This window comes from Pezoporus flaviventris, unplaced genomic scaffold (genome assembly GCF_033815535.1).
Source record: "Pezoporus flaviventris isolate CSIRO_AGI_PZ_B2104156 unplaced genomic scaffold, CSIRO_AGI_Pfla_v1 ptg000213l, whole genome shotgun sequence".
In the NCBI taxonomy this organism is placed as follows: domain Eukaryota; kingdom Metazoa; phylum Chordata; class Aves; order Psittaciformes; family Psittacidae; genus Pezoporus; species Pezoporus flaviventris.
This window is the reverse complement of record NW_026892761.1, coordinates 14,572,506-14,589,652: the sequence shown is the minus strand read 5'-3', so window position 1 is coordinate 14,589,652 and position 17,147 is coordinate 14,572,506. Positions and strand designations below refer to the sequence as shown.

Sequence of the window (17,147 nt, the reverse complement as noted above, 5' to 3'; positions counted from 1 at the left end):
CCTGCTATGGTGGTGTGTGGCTCAGGCAATGTCTGCTCAGTGCCTTCAGTTGGATGGTGCTGTTAAGACGATGCCACGGTTATCTTCCATCTTGCCTGGGCGATGGGAGGTGAAGCCAGCACCACCAGTGGTCCCATCATGGTTAGTGCACATAGAGCAAAACTGGTGAAAAGGGAAGAGGAGTTTTCCTTTTCCCTTCAGTGTTTCCGTTGTTCAGCACTCTGGGACAGAGCAGGTTTGATTCCACCCTCAGCCGCTTTGGTAATGGCATCTTCCTCCTTCATGGCATGGAGAGTTCCAGGAGGAGGTGCCTCTGCCTTTCCCTGTGTTATCAGTGGAGCCGGTGCAGCCCTCTGGGGCCTCTCCTGCAGATAATGGCACACATCTGGAAATCACATCTGTGCTGTCGGGAGTTCTCAGTCCTTGCTGGCTCAAAACAGCTTTCGCGTTGAGCGTGGTGGGGGAAGAGGTCAGGCTGCTGTGGTGACCTCGAATGGCTCAGCAGCACGTGGGATCTTCACCCTGTCCTCTTCACAGCTGTTCTGTGACACTGAAGAGCTCAAGCGCTGGCAGGGACACGGTTGGGCCATTCCCTGCTGCCCGGTGAATGTCCTGGCCGAGCAGTGATCTCTGCTCTTAAATTGCTGTCACAGGAGCTTGACTGCATGGTCTGGTGGCACGGCTGAGAACTGAGCCATCGCAGCAGCACTGCCATTTGCTTTTGTGTCCTTCAGTTTTCACCCCTTGCCTTTGTGCCCTCTCCTGAGGGCAGTGCGTGGTCACCCTCGTCTGCACTTGCTTTGTGATGGGGCACGGTGCCCGGGCATGGAGGAGTCGGGAAGGTGCCTTTCTTGAGTGTGAAAGTCCCCGAGGAGCTCCCAGGAGCTCCTGCTGCTGTTGGACACCCAGGTCCCCACATCCACCTCTGCCAGGGCTTCCCAGAGCCTCCCTTCTGGCCCAGCCAAGCCCTGCTGTCAGGCTGAGAGCTGTGAGCTGTGCCCTTGCCTGTGCACTCAGGACTGCTGCGTGGCCGTGTCTGCCCCTTTTCCTGCCTGTTCCATGCTGGTGTGCTCGGTCCCGTCCCCTCCCGGCAGCGCTGGCAGTGGGTGGGGGTCCTTACGCGTGCTGAGGACTGGGGACAGGAGGAAGAGCTCAAGGAGAGGGACGCAGAGATGCGGCACAGACGTTCTCCCTGTGGAGCAGCTTCCTCATCCCGCTCTGTGCCGAGTCACGGCTCTGTGCAGGTGTCCCTCGATCCATCCCTGCCCTCTGCGGTTCCTCTTGGATCTCCTGAGTGCTGTGTGTCCACCCCAGAGGGAGAGGTGGGCTGCAGGAGCTGAGCTCGCAGACCTTCATCTTCCCCATCCTCCTGGTTCACTGCTGTAAGGTCACTCCATCCACCAGGCAGGGCTGAGGGGGATGGAGCCCTTGATGCCATGCAGGAAGAAGGTCACCTTGGGGTGGCTCGTGGAGCCATCCCTGGACAGACTGTCTGTCCAGAGGCACCAGTGCTGAGCTTCCCCTTTCCAGTTGAGTCAGTGGAAGCTTGTGCCTCTCAAAATGAGGAGGCTGGTGACTGCAGGGTGGCTGCCATGGCCTGGTTTCATCAGGGGAAGGACACAGACTTCTTCAGAGCAGCATCTGTGCAAGCAAAGTCCAGGGCTTTACCCTGCGTGGAGCAGCTCTGCACGTGTTTGGGGTGGAAACATGCTCCTGTGTTCTGTGTGGTGAAGGTGCTCTTGTGGCTGCCAGGATTGAGCATGGGATTGGATGCGCTGAGCAACCCTGGATGCCCAGCTTGGGGTTTAGTAGAATCCCGAAATCCTGGTACAAAACCCCCCAGCTTCACAGAGATGGGATTTCCATGGAGGACAAGAGGGACCCCTGAGGCATCCCGGGAGGGGGATTGCTGGGCCCTCAGGGGTGTTTGCCATGGAGCTGCCCTCGCAGGGCTCTGCTGGTGGGACAGGGCTGCTGGTGTCCAGCCAGTGGGAAGTTTGTGCTCCCAGGCCCAGCACTGCACTGGGCGAGTTCTGCACCATGAGCTGTGACTCTGCTTTCATCTTTCACAGCCTATTTGTGTTGCTTGGGGTTCACCCTTGCTCTCAGTGGCTGTCCCAAAACTGGGTGCCTGCACCCTGCTGTAGTCAGATATGCTAACCTCTAAGAGAGACCCCAGCTGCAGAGGTCTGGGCAGTGGGAGGTAACCAAATAGGCTCGCCCTGCTCTTGCTCCTTTCACCGTGTTCCCTGCTGGCCACCCCAGTGACGAGCTATGGCTCAGGTGAGGGAGAGAGGTTTCTTCCCACCTCCCTTGTGCGCTTGAGTGGAGCTGGACTGAAGCGCGCACTGTGAAGGGAGCCCTGTGACCAGCTTGCATGGGATGTTACCTTTCCAGTGCCATGCGAGAAACTGGGTGAGCCGGTGTGAGCGTAGCGTTCCATGGGAGAAGATCATCTGCTGGGGCAGGAGAGCCTGGATGTGGGGCTGGGGCAACATTTGCTTTTTGCATCCTGCAACCTCGGGGTGCAGAGGGGGAGAGTGGAGAGAGAGTCCCTCTGGGGTGGGTGCAATCGTTCCCTGCTGCTCAGCTGCTGGCCATCCGCTGGCACTGGGTAGAGAGTGCTCTGGGCTATGCGCTCACCCGGTGACACGCTCTCCTCATCCCCACAGTTCCAGGGCTACAACCAAGGGGGCTGGAGAAGAGTTGGAGTGCTTTGCCTAAGGCCGTGCAGCCCAGCAGAGGCAGACACGGGTCCAGCACCACCTCCTCAGCTGCACTGTGGTGGTGATGGGTGCTGTGGTGGGACCAGCAGAGTGGGAGCTGCCAGCCCTGCCATCCCGCCGGCGTGGGGCTGTGGAGAGCTCTCAGATAGCACATCCTGCTCCGCTCATGTGGGGGATCAGCTCTGGGGTTTTCACTCGCCTTTTCTTGCAGCTGAGCGAGCAGGAGAGATGTGCTGATGACACGGGGCAGGCAGCTCCCAGCCCACAGCTACCTCTGCCTCTAGCATCTGGAGGATGTTCGTGAGCTCTTGAAGGCCACCTGCATGAGGCTAAAGCTGGTGCAGCAGAAAGGCCTGGGTCGGCCTGGGCAGAGGTCCTCAGTGCCCTGTGGGAGCAGTGTGATGTCTGGGCAAGACCTCTGTCTCCCTGCTCCAGCCTGTAACGTGGATGCATGGGATGGAGGAGGAAGGGCAGTTCCTTGTATCTTCTCCTCCATCCATCCTCTCCACCACCCTCTAAGTAACCATGAGTGGCTGCCCCATCCCTGGCAGTGGTCCAGGGCAGGTTGGACACAGGGGCTTGGAGCAAGCTGCTCTAGTGGAAGGTGCCCCTGCCCGTGGCAGGGGTTGGAGCCAGATGATCTTTAAGGTCCCTTCCTGTCCAAACCAGGCTGTGACTATGACCCACAGAGCGATGCAGCAGCAGCCGAGCATCTCTAATCTCCCTGTGCATCTCCTCTGTCTTTCTCTGCAGCTGATAAGGATTCGGGGGGGACAGGAGGGAGGAGCTGGAGCGCAGAAGCCACAGCACACGTGGTGCAGGGTGCAGCGGCAGCGGGGACACGGGCAGGAAGCGGGGGTGCCCGCAGAGCAGCCGCTGTGTCCCAGTGTGCCCCGCTGCTTGCTGCGCTCCCAGGGCAGTTTCACCTCTTCCAGGTCCTTCTGCTCCATGCTCAGTGACTGAGATCCTTGAGAAGCGAGCCAGGGTCTGAGCTGGGAGCCAGGCTTGTCCCAGGCTCCCTGGCTAACTGCCCCCATCCCACCTCCAGCCCGCTGAGCTGTTTGTTTCCCAGCACCTTCTCTCCCAGGGTGCTCTCTGCATGGATGTCGCTGCTTCTGGGGTAGAGCTAAATCCAGCAGTTGCTTCCTGGCAAAACGCAGTGGTTCAGAGTGAAACTTGCTGCTTGCTGATGCTGGTGGCAGCTGAGATGAAGCAACTTGCTGGAGCAACCCGAGGCACGATTGAGCTGAGTCTGGATGGGGAAATAGCTTTACTTGCATCTTCTCCTGAGGCAAGAGCAGTACCTGCGTGTTGCAGCAGCAAGAGCGGTGGGACACAAGGGGGTCCTGAACACCAGGGTGGCTGTGTCCCTCCCTGGGGCAGCAGTGGGAGTGACAGAGCCTCTTACAGGGGTTTTGGTGCCTCACTGGCAGGGCAGCATGGCCACTTTCAGTTCATAGGGGATGGGGGATTCACTGGGGCACAGGGAGCTGCTGGTTTGCTGTTGATGTTGGCCCCCATGGGTGCCTCAGCACAGCTTCCTGTCCTCTGAAAAAGAGTAAGGTCAAATGAGAGTCCTCAGCTGGTTTCTTGTCCTGTCTGTGTAATCCATCTGCTAATGGCACGGGATTGTCCTTCAGAAACATGATAACTGATGCACAGCAGCGCTGATGGCACGGCCGGGAGGAGGATGCGGTAACCTCATCGCTGTGTCTGTGCACAGACATTTAATTCACCATCGCACTGTCTGCTTTAGCCTTGTCGATTAAGGGAAGATGGGGAGGTTGTGAGGCCGAGCTATGGTCACTGTGAAAACCTGCACTTATGAGACACACACAGCTCTTCCCTCTGAAAGGTTTGGGTGGGTTTGGGTTCCTGATTTGCTTCCTGCAGAGGGGCTGTAAAGTGCAGGACCCTGCTTCTTGTGTTCATTATGAGCTGAGCACAACATAATGCTGGGTAAGAGCCACCTTCACTTCTGCAGTGCAGCCACGCTGCAGCTCAGGTGGTGACTGTCAGCCCGCTCCCCAGCAACGCCGGTGCCCATGGGGATGGGGCTGAGCTTGGTGCGTGGAAGGGGCTTGGTGAAGAGCCCAGGGCAGGATCAGGGCCGCAGCCTGGCCCCCATCCAGTGGAGCACTTAGCGCACGCTCGGGATTCCCCTGGGACCACAGGGCTTCTGAGTGCTGGGTTCTGTGGTGGGCAGTGCTGGGTTGCACTCGGCAGGTCCCAAGTGCTGATGAGTGTGGAGCAGCCCCAGGCCGGGCAGGGTGCTGGGATGATGCTGGCAGGAGGAGGAGGGCTGTGATCCTCCTCCAGGCTCTGCCTCTCCTATTCCCTTGTGCTGGCCTGAATATCCACTGAAATACTGACAGGGAGGCAGTGCTGCTTCATTCTGCACGCTGTGGTATAATAGATTTATTTTTACACACATGCACATCGAAAGCATTTTTACCACATGCAGCAGAAGGAGGGGATCCTGCCCCTCTGCTGTGCTCTTGGGAGACCCCCCCCCTGCAGCCCTGGTCCAGCTCTGGGACGTGGAGCTGCTGGAGCAAGGCCAGAGGAGGCCACGGAGATGTTGCAAGGGCTGGAGCAGCTCTGCTCTGGAGCCAGGCTGAGAGAGCTGGGCTGCATCCTTGGTAGGTCTTTGCCAGCACGGACCCAAGGTGCAGACCTATGGTGGGACACGTGAGCCGCTGTCACCACGACACTGCTCACCTGGGGAGCGTGATGGTGGAGCAGTGATGGAGCCATGGTCGGACTCTGCAGCTCTCCTTCCACTGCACTTGTGGAGATTCTCTGCTGTGCTCCCAGCTCCCAACTTGTCTGCCTTCTCCTTTGGAATTGCTACCCCCTGCTTAAGAGCGGGTCTGGGTTCCCCCCACACTCCTCCCTGCAGTTTTGCGTAGCTATGGGGCTCTGTAGACACTATGAGCAGTTTTGAGTGTGTGGGATCAGCAGCCCCTAACGTTTGGTCCTGTGGTGGGTACAGGCAAGGGGAGGCTTAAAGACAAAGGTGTCCCAGGTGGGAGGGCAGGAGGCTGCTGGGCACCAGGTTTGCTGTTTGCCATCAGGAGGTGGCTGAGCTTGGTGTGGGGCTCTTACACGCTGCAGTGGAGGTAGTTATGGGTTGGAGTGTGGTTTATTGCCTGGAATAATGCATCTGGCCACAGCGGTGGGAGCATGGGGAGAGCAGCACTGGATTGATGGAGGGGGGTTGGTTTGGGCCCGGGGAGGGCAGGGCGGATGGGCTGTGGGCTCTGCCTCCGTTGCCTGCAGTCTTTGTGCTGGCAGCAATGCTGAGGTTGAGCAGGGCTCAACCCAAGCTGCTGAACCCACTGGAGCAGGTTTTGCCCCACGGCGGCAGCGGGACCTGGCTGGTGCTGTGCAGAGCTGGGGGTCACCCCGGGGCTGACCCCCCATGGCTATGGAAGGCGGCTTCATCGCCCCTTGCCCTGCCCGTGGTGCCTGGCAGACGGGCGCTGGAGGCAGGCTCTGCGTCTCGGCACTCGCTTGGTGCGAGCGGGGGCATTTGTGCTCGCTGCGCTTCCTGCCCAGAGCGAGCTCCTTCCCCGCCACCAGAAGGGGTTTGAGGCCCTTGAGCCGCGGCTCTGGGAGGCTCCTGCGCGGGCACCTCGGGAGGATGAGAGGAGCCGGACCCAGCGGGCGCGTGGGTTCTCGCCCACTGCCTTGGGTCGGTGCCCCTGCCCCTGCCCCTGCCCTTGGTGAGCGCCTCGCTTGCCCCGGGCATCGCCGCCGCCTGGATCTTCGGTGTGCAGCGTTGGCACCTTCCTGCAGCGGCTGCGGCCATGAAGATCCTGAGGCCGGTTCTTCCCCACTGCGTTGGTGGAGCCCTGCATCCTTCAAAGACGGGGTTTGACTTCAGCCCTGCCCTGCCTGCTCTGGATGCTGAGACCTTAGCTGAGATATGAGCTAGCACGCTGTGTCCCTGGGGATGGAGGCGATGGGCAGGTTACAGCAGGGCATGCTAACGTTTGAACTTCCAGCCAGCTCATTCCTGAAGGGTAGGTGAAGCCTTAAGGAGTCACACCCTTGCTTCCTGAAAGCTTGTCTGTCCTCCCTTTGCAGCCCCAAGGAACTGGGTCCTGCTGTGTTCTTGCCCCGGGTTGATGAGCTTTGGAGGGGTGTCATAGAACCATAGAACAGTTTGGGTTAGAAGGGACCTTCAAAGCTCATCCCGTCCAACTCCCTGCAGTCAGCAGGGACATCTTCGACTAGATCGGGTTACTGCAGTGATCAGTCTGGATAAGTTCTGTGCCAGGCTGCCATCATCTCCAGATGCACACCCATGGTGCTGCATGGTGCATCCCATCAGGAGAGGATCCCACATTCCTCGTGTAGGGTCTCCAAGTGTCCCCAGAGTCAGGCCCTGTGTGTGGCTGCTGTGGTGCTTGTCTGGAGCAAGCAGCATCCTGTGCTGCAGCTCAGTGCTGCTGCAGGTGATGAGCAGGTCCTATTTCTGCCTCGTGTTAAACAGCAGCACATTGGAGTGAAAGGCGAGCGCGGTAAGTGGAGTTTAATTGGGATGAATTACACGCCAGGTTTGCAGTAATCTCCCTCCTGCGTTGCTCAGAAGCATCATCTGCTTTGGAAACGTGACTCAGAGATATTGTTATTTGATTCCCCTGAGCGTTTAAGGAACTGTTTTTCCAGGAAGCAAAGATTTGGGGTTTGTTGTTTTTTTTTTCTTGTAGCTGTGGTTGGTTTCTCTTTGTTTGAGGGCAACGAGAGTCCTTTCCCAGAATTTCCTCTGGGGACATTCTCCCTTACCAGTGTCTCTTCTCCTTGCTTGACGTTCAAAGCTCCATCATGCTCACCACTGCCCTTTGCAGAGGAACACAGCTCCAAGGTTGCTGGTTAGAGTTCCCTGCTCCTCCTCTCCATGAGCCCCAGCAGAAGCCATGGTGATGCTGTAGCTGCACCACTGGGCTCAGCACCCACACTTGGAGCCCGGCAGGTCTGCTCCTCACCAACCCCAGCCTGGTTTCCTCCTGCCTGCTCTCACCACCCTGGGCTGTCCCTGATGGTCAAAGTGCTGCCTTATGCTTGGTCACCCTTGGCTAGCCCATTGGGAGCTGCTGCTGGGATGGGACCATAGCCCTAAAGCTGAGGGAATGTCCTCAGAGTGATGCTGTCCCTGTGTCCCACAGCCCGGTGCAGTGGTGCTGCCTGCCCTGCCCTAGCATCATCCCGACCCTGGAATTGTTCACCCCTCGTGTAGAATAGGCCTTCAGAGACATGGGTTAGTGGTGGCCTTGGCAGTGCTGGGGAACGGTTGGACTTGATCATCTATGGTTCTATGATCTGTGGTGCCGATTCTCTGATTCTCCCTGGTGGCACTGTGTGTGTGGGTTTTGTTTGTCCATGGCTTGGTTGCTTGCAGTTCATCTTGCCCTCTTCAGCCATTCCATGGAGGAAGCACGCTGACGCTATGGATGTGCATGAGGATAATGAGCACGGCTCCCTGGAATCACCAGCCACAGCCCTGGCCAGCCAAATGACCCCCTTCATGACCTGATCCTTGCCATCTAGTAAGAGAGGCAACTTTCTGAGCTTTCCTCTGCAGTCCGGGCTTGCCCCCCGACAACAGCCCCTCTGCTGCTGCCACAGCTTCAGAACGAAGCCATTTAAAGACAAAGTCCACGGGATTCGTGTGTGGTACAAAACAGAGGTGGGAGCCCTGAGCGGTTGTCCCACCTCCCTCAGCCCTTGTTCTGACCAGCACCGTGCCCATGCTGAGGCTGTTTGATACCACCCTCCCTGGTGGTGTCTGTAGTTCAGATGAGCTCCAGAGCTGTTTCCATGCTTTTCCGCACGTTTTCTCTCCGGGAGGTGTTTGGCAGTGGGGTGGGCAGCAGGATCCTGCCTGGAAGCGTGGGAGGGGGTGTTGTTGCACTTGAATCTGCTCCAGAGCTGTGGCAGATCCACCACAACCGGATCTCTTGGGCTTGGTTGATCCTTGCACTGAGCATTGTTTGGTGCCTTTGTTATGAACGCCAGCCAGAGGTGATAGGCACAGAGGCAGCTTCACCCTGCTTTGCCTGGGGAGGATGGAGTTTCCTTGGTGAAGGTGGCTTGTGTCTGAAGGCGGGGACTGCCCTGGGTGGTGCTCAGGGGAGATGGAGGAATGCCAGATAACGGAGACATAATTCAGGATAAAAGTGGGGATGGTGGAGGCAGGGACACAATGAGGTTGCTTAAACCAAGAATCAACTCAAGTTTCAGTGTGTAACTTGGATTTGGAAAGGAGTGGATCTTGAATCTCTGGTGTTTGTAAGGCAGTAGCTGCAAAGAGGATCTCATCCAGTGGGGCAGGAGCTGTGCCTCACAGGGTTCATCTTGCTAAAAAAGCTTTCTGTAAGAAGGAAAAAGAAGAGCTGCTGTCTTGAAGGGCAAAAAATGTGCAGTTTGCAGATGTGCATTGGGTGGAGGAAGAGGAAAACGTGAGGTGTGAAGCTAAAGGGCAAAAGCTCACAGTACGGAGTCATGGGATCATAGAAGGTTGGAAAAGACCTTTAAGATCACCAAGTCCAACCGTTCCCCAGCACTGCCTTCATGCGGTGAGTCCCTCTACAAGGCACCAGCCCCAGCACCACTGTCCCCAGCCACCTGGGAGCTCTGCCTGGGCCGGGCAGCTGCCCCATCCCTGCTTCCAGCACAGACAGGAAACGCACCAGGGCCTGGTACCCAGCACCATAGCATCCGCTGTCATGTAAGGGGTGGTCATCCAGCTCCTCAGATGACCAAAGCCACTTTGTCCGTGCTCTTCCTCGTCTGCCCTCACAGGAATTTCAAGCCATTCGCTGAACTCCTTTTTGTTCTCCCTTTCTCTTAGTGGATATTCGTGAAATCAAAGAGATCCGTCCAGGAAGGAACTCGCGTGACTTTGACCGGTACCAGGAGGATCCGTGTGTCCGACCAGACCACTCTCACTGCTTTGTTGTCCTCTATGGCACAGAGTTCCGGCTGAAGACCCTCAGCTTGCAAGGTAAAGCACTTGTGGCCTGGGGCTGTGCAGGGAAGGGGTGGGCAGGCACCTCAGCACTACAGCACCCAGCCTTGGATGCATCCTTCCACGAGTGCAGGAGCGTATCCCTGGGCTGGTGCTGTCTTCACCAGCTGAGGAGGTGTCTTTGGAGGCAGGTGACACCGGCTCTCTGAAGGGTACACCCCTCAGTTTAATCAGTTAATTTGGCAGGTAAACCCAGGAGTCGGGTGAACTGAAGCTCCTCGTTCAAAGGTGTGCTTGAGACGGAGTGTTCTGTCTCAGCTGGGCGTGTTGGTGTCCGTCAGCCCCACGCAGGAAGTGTTAAAATCTCACCTCTGCTTTGAGCAGCCAAACAACGCTGGGGACTCACGAAGCCTCGATACCTGCGAGGTGTTGGTCCCAGCTCTCCTCAGTGCCCCGTCTGTTGACTTAACCTGGACTTGGGGCACCAGCCTTGTGTTTTGCTCCTGAAAGGGGGGAGGTTTGTGCCCTTGAGGCTCCTCCTGTTCAGACAGGACAGGCTGGGGGTGGTTCAGCTGACAGACAACCCCTTTCTCTGCTATGAGCACACAGCCTTGTGAACAGGCAGACCAGCACTGATGGAGGCAGTGATGCCGACTCCTTAACATCCATGGTCCATGGCAAATCTGCCTTGTGGCTGGTGCTGCGGGGCAGGGGGACAGGGGCATCACTTCTGCCCTCAAAGGGAAGGAGCTGCTGACAGGGAGGTTACGGAGGAGCTGGCACATTCCCAAGCTGTAGCTGGCTTGTCACCAGGCCTGGGGACAAAGAAAACCCCCAGCTCGGGGGATCTGCAGGGAAGAGAGAGCCTGATGTGCAGGGGATGGGGTCCAGCAGCCATAGGCATCACAGGGGAGCAGAGCAGGAACTCGGGAGAGGAGTCAGCCAGAGCATCTGTGTGGGAGGGAGCTGTTGTCAGAAGGGGATGAAGGAAGGAATAGGGGACATAAGATGCTGGGGATAGTCCCAAGAGGTTTGGTTGGTGATCGACTTCTATGTCCCTTCTTCCCAATTCTCCTGTGCACTTCCCACAGCCACTTCCGAGGATGAGGTCAATATGTGGATCAAGGGGCTGAACTGGCTGGTGGCTGACACGCTAAGGGCTGCCACCCCTCTGCAGATTGAAAGGTGAGGAACTTGTCCTCATCCTCCACGTTCTCTGGTGGTGAGGAGGGCTCTGGGAGTGGGTTGAGTGGCATTGAAAGCTTCCAGAGACAGCAGTGAAGCAGAGGAGGCGGAGGAGCCGGGGCTCAGTGTGTGTGTCTGTGCCTTTCCCTTCAGGTGGCTCCGGAAGCAGTTCTACTCGCTGGATCGCAACCGAGAGGACAGGTAAGAGGAGAGAGAACACCCTCTGCAGAGGGTTTGAGCTGGAAGGGTTCCTCTTTGCCATGAGACCCCAGCCTTTGCTTTGGAACACTGTGAAACACCTCACCCCCAGCTGGCATCACCCAAGGGGGCAGACACTGAGGAGCCAACCGGCAGCTCTGGCCACCCTGTCAGGGCTCAGCTGGGTTCTGTTTGTTACTCTCCACCCCATTTGTTTTGTTCTTCTTCTCTGAGGTCCATGAGACCATGGGTCCATCCCCCTGCTTGGCTTCTAGGCTGATGGGCTGCAGCAGGGCCGCTACTTGTGGGGTTTTCTTAGTGATGCCCTAAGTGTAAAATGTCATGCTTGAACCATCACGGAAGTAAGGGAAGGGATTTGGGTCAAGATCCATCATGAGGAGTTAAGAGAAGGGACAAGGTGTCCTTGCTCATTGTAGAGGGTTGGACTAGATGAGCTTTGAAAGGTCCCTTTCAACCCAAGCTGTTCTATTATTGTGTTTTCCCTGTCAAGGAGTTAAGTTCCACCACGCTGTTCGCTGCTGCTGCATTGGCTGCTTTTCCCAGCTGCATTCCCCCTCCATCCTCCTCATCCTGAGGTGCTGTTATTTGCCTCCATCCATCCCTGGGACATGCTTTTCCCCTGCAATGTTAAGTGAGCCCCTTGACCTCTCAGATTGATTTCCATGTTAATGCGATCTCCTGGGGCAAGGGGATTCCTCCAGTCCTGCTCCGAGGGGTGGTGCTGGACACATGGCTCACACATCACTGGGCAGCCTGTGCTGGTGTTTTACCACCTTCATTATAAAGATTTCCTTCCTCACATCAGCCTGAATCTCCCTCTTTTAGTTTAAACCCATCACCCCCCATCCTATGGCAACAGGCCCTGCGGAAAAGTCTCTCCCCATCTCTCTTGCAGGCCCCTTTTAAGTAGTGAAAGGCCACATAAGTCTCCCCTTAAGGAGCCTTCTCTTCTCCAGGCTGAACAACCCCAGCTCTCTCAGCCTTTCCTCATAGGAGAGCTGCTCCATCCCTCTGATCATCGAGGCTGGTTCAGCAGAGCTGAAAGCCAGCCTGCTGCATCTCTCTTGTTTTAATTACTAGCATCTCTTTGCATCCAGAATTAAGGCAACAAAACACAATACACTGCTACCTGTCCACCAAGGGGAGGAGCTTCAATGCAAACCGTTTCATTAGAAGAGCTGCTGCTCCAGCCCAGGCAGCAAAGGGAGCAGGACAGAGGGGGAATGCAGGTCAAGGCGGCGGCTGCCCGTTTTACAGCCATCCCTGTGCTGTCTGCAGAGCATGGCAGCAGTTAGGGGTATGTACATCTCCTGGGTGGAATCTCTGCAGCATTAACTTTGGTGTCACTGGGCTCTGCTGCTGCCTCTCAGCCTGGAAATGGGGTTGAAAAGAGACGAGTGAGTCGTGGTTCTTTTAGGACACTGCTTCTTTCCCAAACCGCCCGTGGTCCTTCCCAGGACGGGCAGGATTTGGGAGCTGCAGGGATCATTCCTGGTGCTGGAGCCCTTTCCTCCCGGCTGGGTGCCTCCCGCACGCCAGCAGATGTAGGCTGTTTTCACTGGCTGCTGGGCCTTTGGGTGTTTGTTTTTCCAAGGGACGTGAGGTGGAAAGAGCAGGATAACAGGATGCTGGGGTTTTCCTCACTGGTGCGGAGGAGCCTGTTCACCTCTGGCTAGGAGAGCTGCCCGTGCTGGGAGCAGCGTTACGGCACCGCAGGCTGTTTCCATCCCTATGTGAGGGCTGGGTCAGTCCTTTGGCCTGTTTGTCATGAAACCCTCAAAAACTTCCGTAGGAAAAACGAGCTTATTCATTTGTTTTTCACTTTTTAGTCTCAAAATACCACCAAGCTGTTTATCCAAGGTCTGCAGCGCTTGCACGTCATTAATATCACCCCATCAATAAAATCCTTCCATCCGCCATCCTCCTGTGGGGGCAGAGAGGGAAATGCTGGTCACAGCTTGTACAGGGTTTGCTCTCACCCCTCCTGGTGCCACCACACCGTGATGAGCAGTGCCTCAGTCCACCCCCTTCCTGGGTCCAGCCCAGCATCCCCTGAGCTGGGCACTGTCTTCGGTGCATCTGGAGCTCCTTTTCCAGGAGCTTTATTGCAGTGTCAGCCTCTCACCAAGGGGACATTGCTGTGGGTGGCCCTGGGGACAGTGGGTCCCATCAGGGGTCCCACCCGAGCTGTCACTCCTTGACACCCATCAGTGGTGGCATCTCTCACTGCGCTCCTGGTTCACTCCCCCCAGCACCGCCCCACTGTCCTCTCCTGTCACCCAGGACCCCATAGGTGGGACACTCATCCTGGGTTGCTCATGGCTGTGGGTACCGGGTGTGCTGTGGAAGGGAAGGGGCAGGACCCTCACCCAGGACACTGCCTGCACGGTGCTGGCCGTGGCACAGCACGGGAGCAGGGCCAGGTCCGGCTCTGGCCGTGCTGCGTCCCGGGGCCCCGCGCTCAGAGCCCACAAACAAGGGCTCTCTGTGTGCTGCCGGCTGCGGGGCCCTGGTCGCTGCAGCGCCTGACACCAGCCTGCTCCTTGGGGGTCCCTCCTCCTTTGTGTCCTTTGAGATCATCCTCTTGCCAGGGAAGAGTGGAAGAGATGCGGTTCATGCTGCGCCTCCGCATCGCTGCCGATGACTGCGTGTGCCTGGGCTAAACCCCTACCCAGCACATCCTCCCCTTCCCGGCCATATTTGTGTTTGGGTTTCCAGGGTTAGACTTGCCCAGTGCTTGGGATGAGGGAGCATCCTGCACGTTTCTGAGCCCCCACATGCTCCGTGGGAGCAAAGGCAGCATCTGTGTTTGCTGGGGCAGGCTCCAAGGACTTGCTTTTAGGGCAGGAGCTGACGGAAGATGGTGGCACACAGACCTCTCGCTTCTTGGGTCCTGCAGATGGGAGACATTCCTGTTTTCCTTCGCTGCAGGGCCGTTGCCCAGAGGGGAACAAGGAACAGGGCTCCTTGCTGCCCATCTCTGCCTGCTGGAGCTCAGGATCCTGCTTGGGGTTGGTCAGGGGGCCCTTCCTGGTCTGGGAACTGGCACGTTTGGTGTGAAGGGCCCTGGGGAAGACATTGGTGTGTGAGACAGTCACTGGGGGAGCACGGCTGGGGCACGATGGGGCATCGCTGTGGCTGTGAGTAGACTCTCTTGCTGATAGAATTAGCTGGGTCCAAACCACCTCAAAGCCTGCTCTATGTCCGCCTCCTCCTGCAGGCCAGGGAGTGGGGTTGGAACAGGTTTGGTGACCCAGCATCCACGCTGGGGCACAGCCAGTTTAAGAATGCCCCTCCCCGGCCGTTTCTGTAAAGCAGGGGGCACTGTGTGCCCGTGGTGGCATCAGCTTGAGTGGGCTGAGGGTGCTGGGACTTGCCCTGTAGGAGCTTGCAGGAGCTGTGTTTGCAGTTCCCTTGGCATGCAAGCACCTCTCTGCTCCCCACATGCAGCATGGATGTTCATTGGGGTGGAAAATGTTCTCCTGCTCTGCCTTCGGTCCCAGCCCCGGCATCCTTCTGGATCATGCATCCGTCCTTGTGTGTCACAGCTGATGTCCCTTTGGGTGTCCCAGTCCCAGGGTGAGATGCCTCTGTCCCAGCCCTCCTGAATGTGTTTTGCCTCTTTCCCCTGCAGGATCTCCGCCAAGGACCTGAAGAACATGCTGTCTCAGGTCAACTACCGGGTGCCCAACATGAGGTTCCTGCGGGAGAGACTCATGGTAAGTGTGTGACATCTCTGCTCTCCTTGCTGGCATGGAGGACCATGTTCCCTGTTCGCTGCAGCCCGTGTCCTGCCTTTGAGCAGAGCCCGGTGGTGGTTGGGTCCCACGGAGTGTTTGAACATCAGGGGCTCTTCCTGGGAGGGGTCTGAAGAGGTGCCAGGTCCTGCTGCGTGCTGCACCCCGGTCCCATGGTGGCCAGCACCTTCCCTTCACCCCATCCCGCACGCTCCCGGCCCCAGCCAAGGGCTTTGTGCTGGTGGGGTCAAGTGTAGGAGGATGGGCAGCGGGGCTGGTGGCTGCCTCCTGCATCCTGGGTCCTGCAGCTCCACTGCATCACCGCAGAGCCAAGAGTGAAGGCTCAGCTCCTGGTGACCGTGTCCACCAGCACTGAACTCGAGGCCAAAGGAGAGCACACGCTTCAGGTCCTGTGGTTTCCAGGTGCTCTCTGCAAGCATGAGTTTAAATGATCCTTTAGTAGCTGTTCAAGTAAGCAGCAACGCTTCTGTCAGCACTGATACCTTCATGTGGGCTGGGGAGCAGGGGGAATCGTGTGACTCCATTTAGGATGTGCCTGTGTCCTGGGCACTGTGGGTCCCACCGAGATGTGCAGAGGTAGGAGGCAAAGTCTGGCCAGGTTTTGGCCTTTTCCTCCTCCTTCTTCCCCCAGGGATCCTGGTGGGAGGAGACACTCCTGAGGCCACACAGAGCTGCCCGTGGCCCTGTCAAACCTCTGGTTTCCTGCTGCAGGACGTGGAGCAGAGGAGCGGGGATATCACGTACGGGCAGTTCGCGCAGCTCTACCGCAGCCTCATGTTCAGCGCCCAGAAAATGGTAAGAGCTGGATTCTGCAGGGCTGGGAAGGGGAGGGACAGACCATGGCTGTCACTGCCCTGGGCCAGGGAGGGCAGGGAGTAAAGAAGTCCTTGCTCTAGGCTGTTAGCAGGGGGATGAGCAGCAGCTGTAAGGAAAGGTTAGATGCTGCTCTGCTGTCCCCATTGCCTTCCACATCAGTTTGTGCTTTCAATACATTGGATTGAGGGCAAACCTAATGCTTCTGCTTCTTCTTCTGCAGATGGATGTCCCGTTCCTGGACAGGTGGGTGAATCTCTGTGTTTGCTGGGGAAGGGGCTGTTTTCTGCTCCATGACATGCTCCGGTGCCTGCAGCAGCATGCTGGGGATGAGGCATGCTGTGTCCCTCTTCCTATCGCTCTGTTTGTGACTTTGCACCCTGAAGAAGCATCTCTGCTGCAGGCGCTCCAGCTCGGGGCAGGGGGGGCTCTCCTCCTCCAGACTGGGACCCAGCCCAGCTCAGCCTCCTCCAAACCAGTCCCTTGCTTTATGTGGAGCACCCAGACCTTGAGCCACCTCCCAGAGGCTGCCGATGACAGCAGGGGCTGCGCAGGCTGCAGCGGTGCTCCCCTCCAGGCAGCGTCTGTGGTGCCTGCTCTGCCCTTCCCTGTGCGCACCTTGGCTGGTGTCCGGATTAAAGGGCTTGAATCTGGACACGGGAGCTGAAGGGGGAGACCTGTGACCTTGTCCACAGATTTCCCCATGCTTTTTCCCCTATAGCCATAGGAAAGAGCTGGCAGGAACCTCAGCAGACCAGCACTGACAGTTCATTTCTGATTTCTTTGGTGTCAGTCCCCAGCATTGCCCTTGGCTGTCCATTGCGGCTTGGTATGTTCATGGACAAGTCCTTTGAGATCATCAGCTATAATCAGTTCCCACCTTAGTTCCTTGCCTTGCCTCCTTGAGTCCATGTCCTCTGGATCCCTGTAGGTCTGTCCTGTCACAATCACCTCTTCACTGCCCTGCACCCATTTAGTTATTGTCACCCTTGTACAAGTCGGTTCCTCTGATGATTTTTGCTGCCTGTCACTAGAGCTCCACGTTGCCATCCCCTTGGCACTGTGAATCCTGGGCTGCTCCTGGCGCAGTCCCTGGCACTGGGATGTGGATGTATGCTCTCACCTGCTGTGTGTTTGCTGCCGTGCCCTCCCTGTCGCTCTCTGCTCGTCCCCTCTGCCCCTGCAGCACGGCTTGCTCGGAGCACATCTCGTTCGCACGCACCATGGTGGTCGCTTGCACTCTCACAGGGCGCTGGGAGCAGTCGGTTGTGATGTGCTGCCTGAGTGACCAAAGCTTCTCCTTCTCTTTCTGCTTGCCAGGGCTGGAGAAAGGTCTGAGCACTTCAGGGTGTCACTGCTGGAGCTGCAGAAGTTCCTGCTGGAGTACCAGAGGGTGAGCGCAGCACTGGCCCAGGGGAGGGATGATGGGATGGGCAGTGGCAGGGACCTGAGGGCAGCCCTGCAGTGGGG

General features: G+C 57.6%; 1 protein-coding gene across 7 annotated transcripts in view; it reads left to right on the top strand.

Moving 5' to 3' along the window:
- The window catches only part of PLCG1 (phospholipase C gamma 1), a 42,360-nt gene that overhangs the window by 8,181 nt on the left and 17,032 nt on the right, over positions 1–17,147 (top strand). For all 7 annotated transcript variants that reach the window (XM_061441435.1, XM_061441433.1, XM_061441432.1 and 4 more), the window contains exons 2-8: positions 9,586–9,738; positions 10,794–10,887; positions 11,041–11,088; positions 14,741–14,825; positions 15,576–15,659; positions 15,901–15,923; positions 16,998–17,070. In XM_061441435.1, the coding sequence (XP_061297419.1) occupies positions 9,586–9,738; positions 10,794–10,887; positions 11,041–11,088; positions 14,741–14,825; positions 15,576–15,659; positions 15,901–15,923; positions 16,998–17,070 (560 nt within the window). The remainder of the gene's footprint in view (positions 1–9,585; positions 9,739–10,793; positions 10,888–11,040; positions 11,089–14,740; positions 14,826–15,575; positions 15,660–15,900; positions 15,924–16,997; positions 17,071–17,147) is intronic.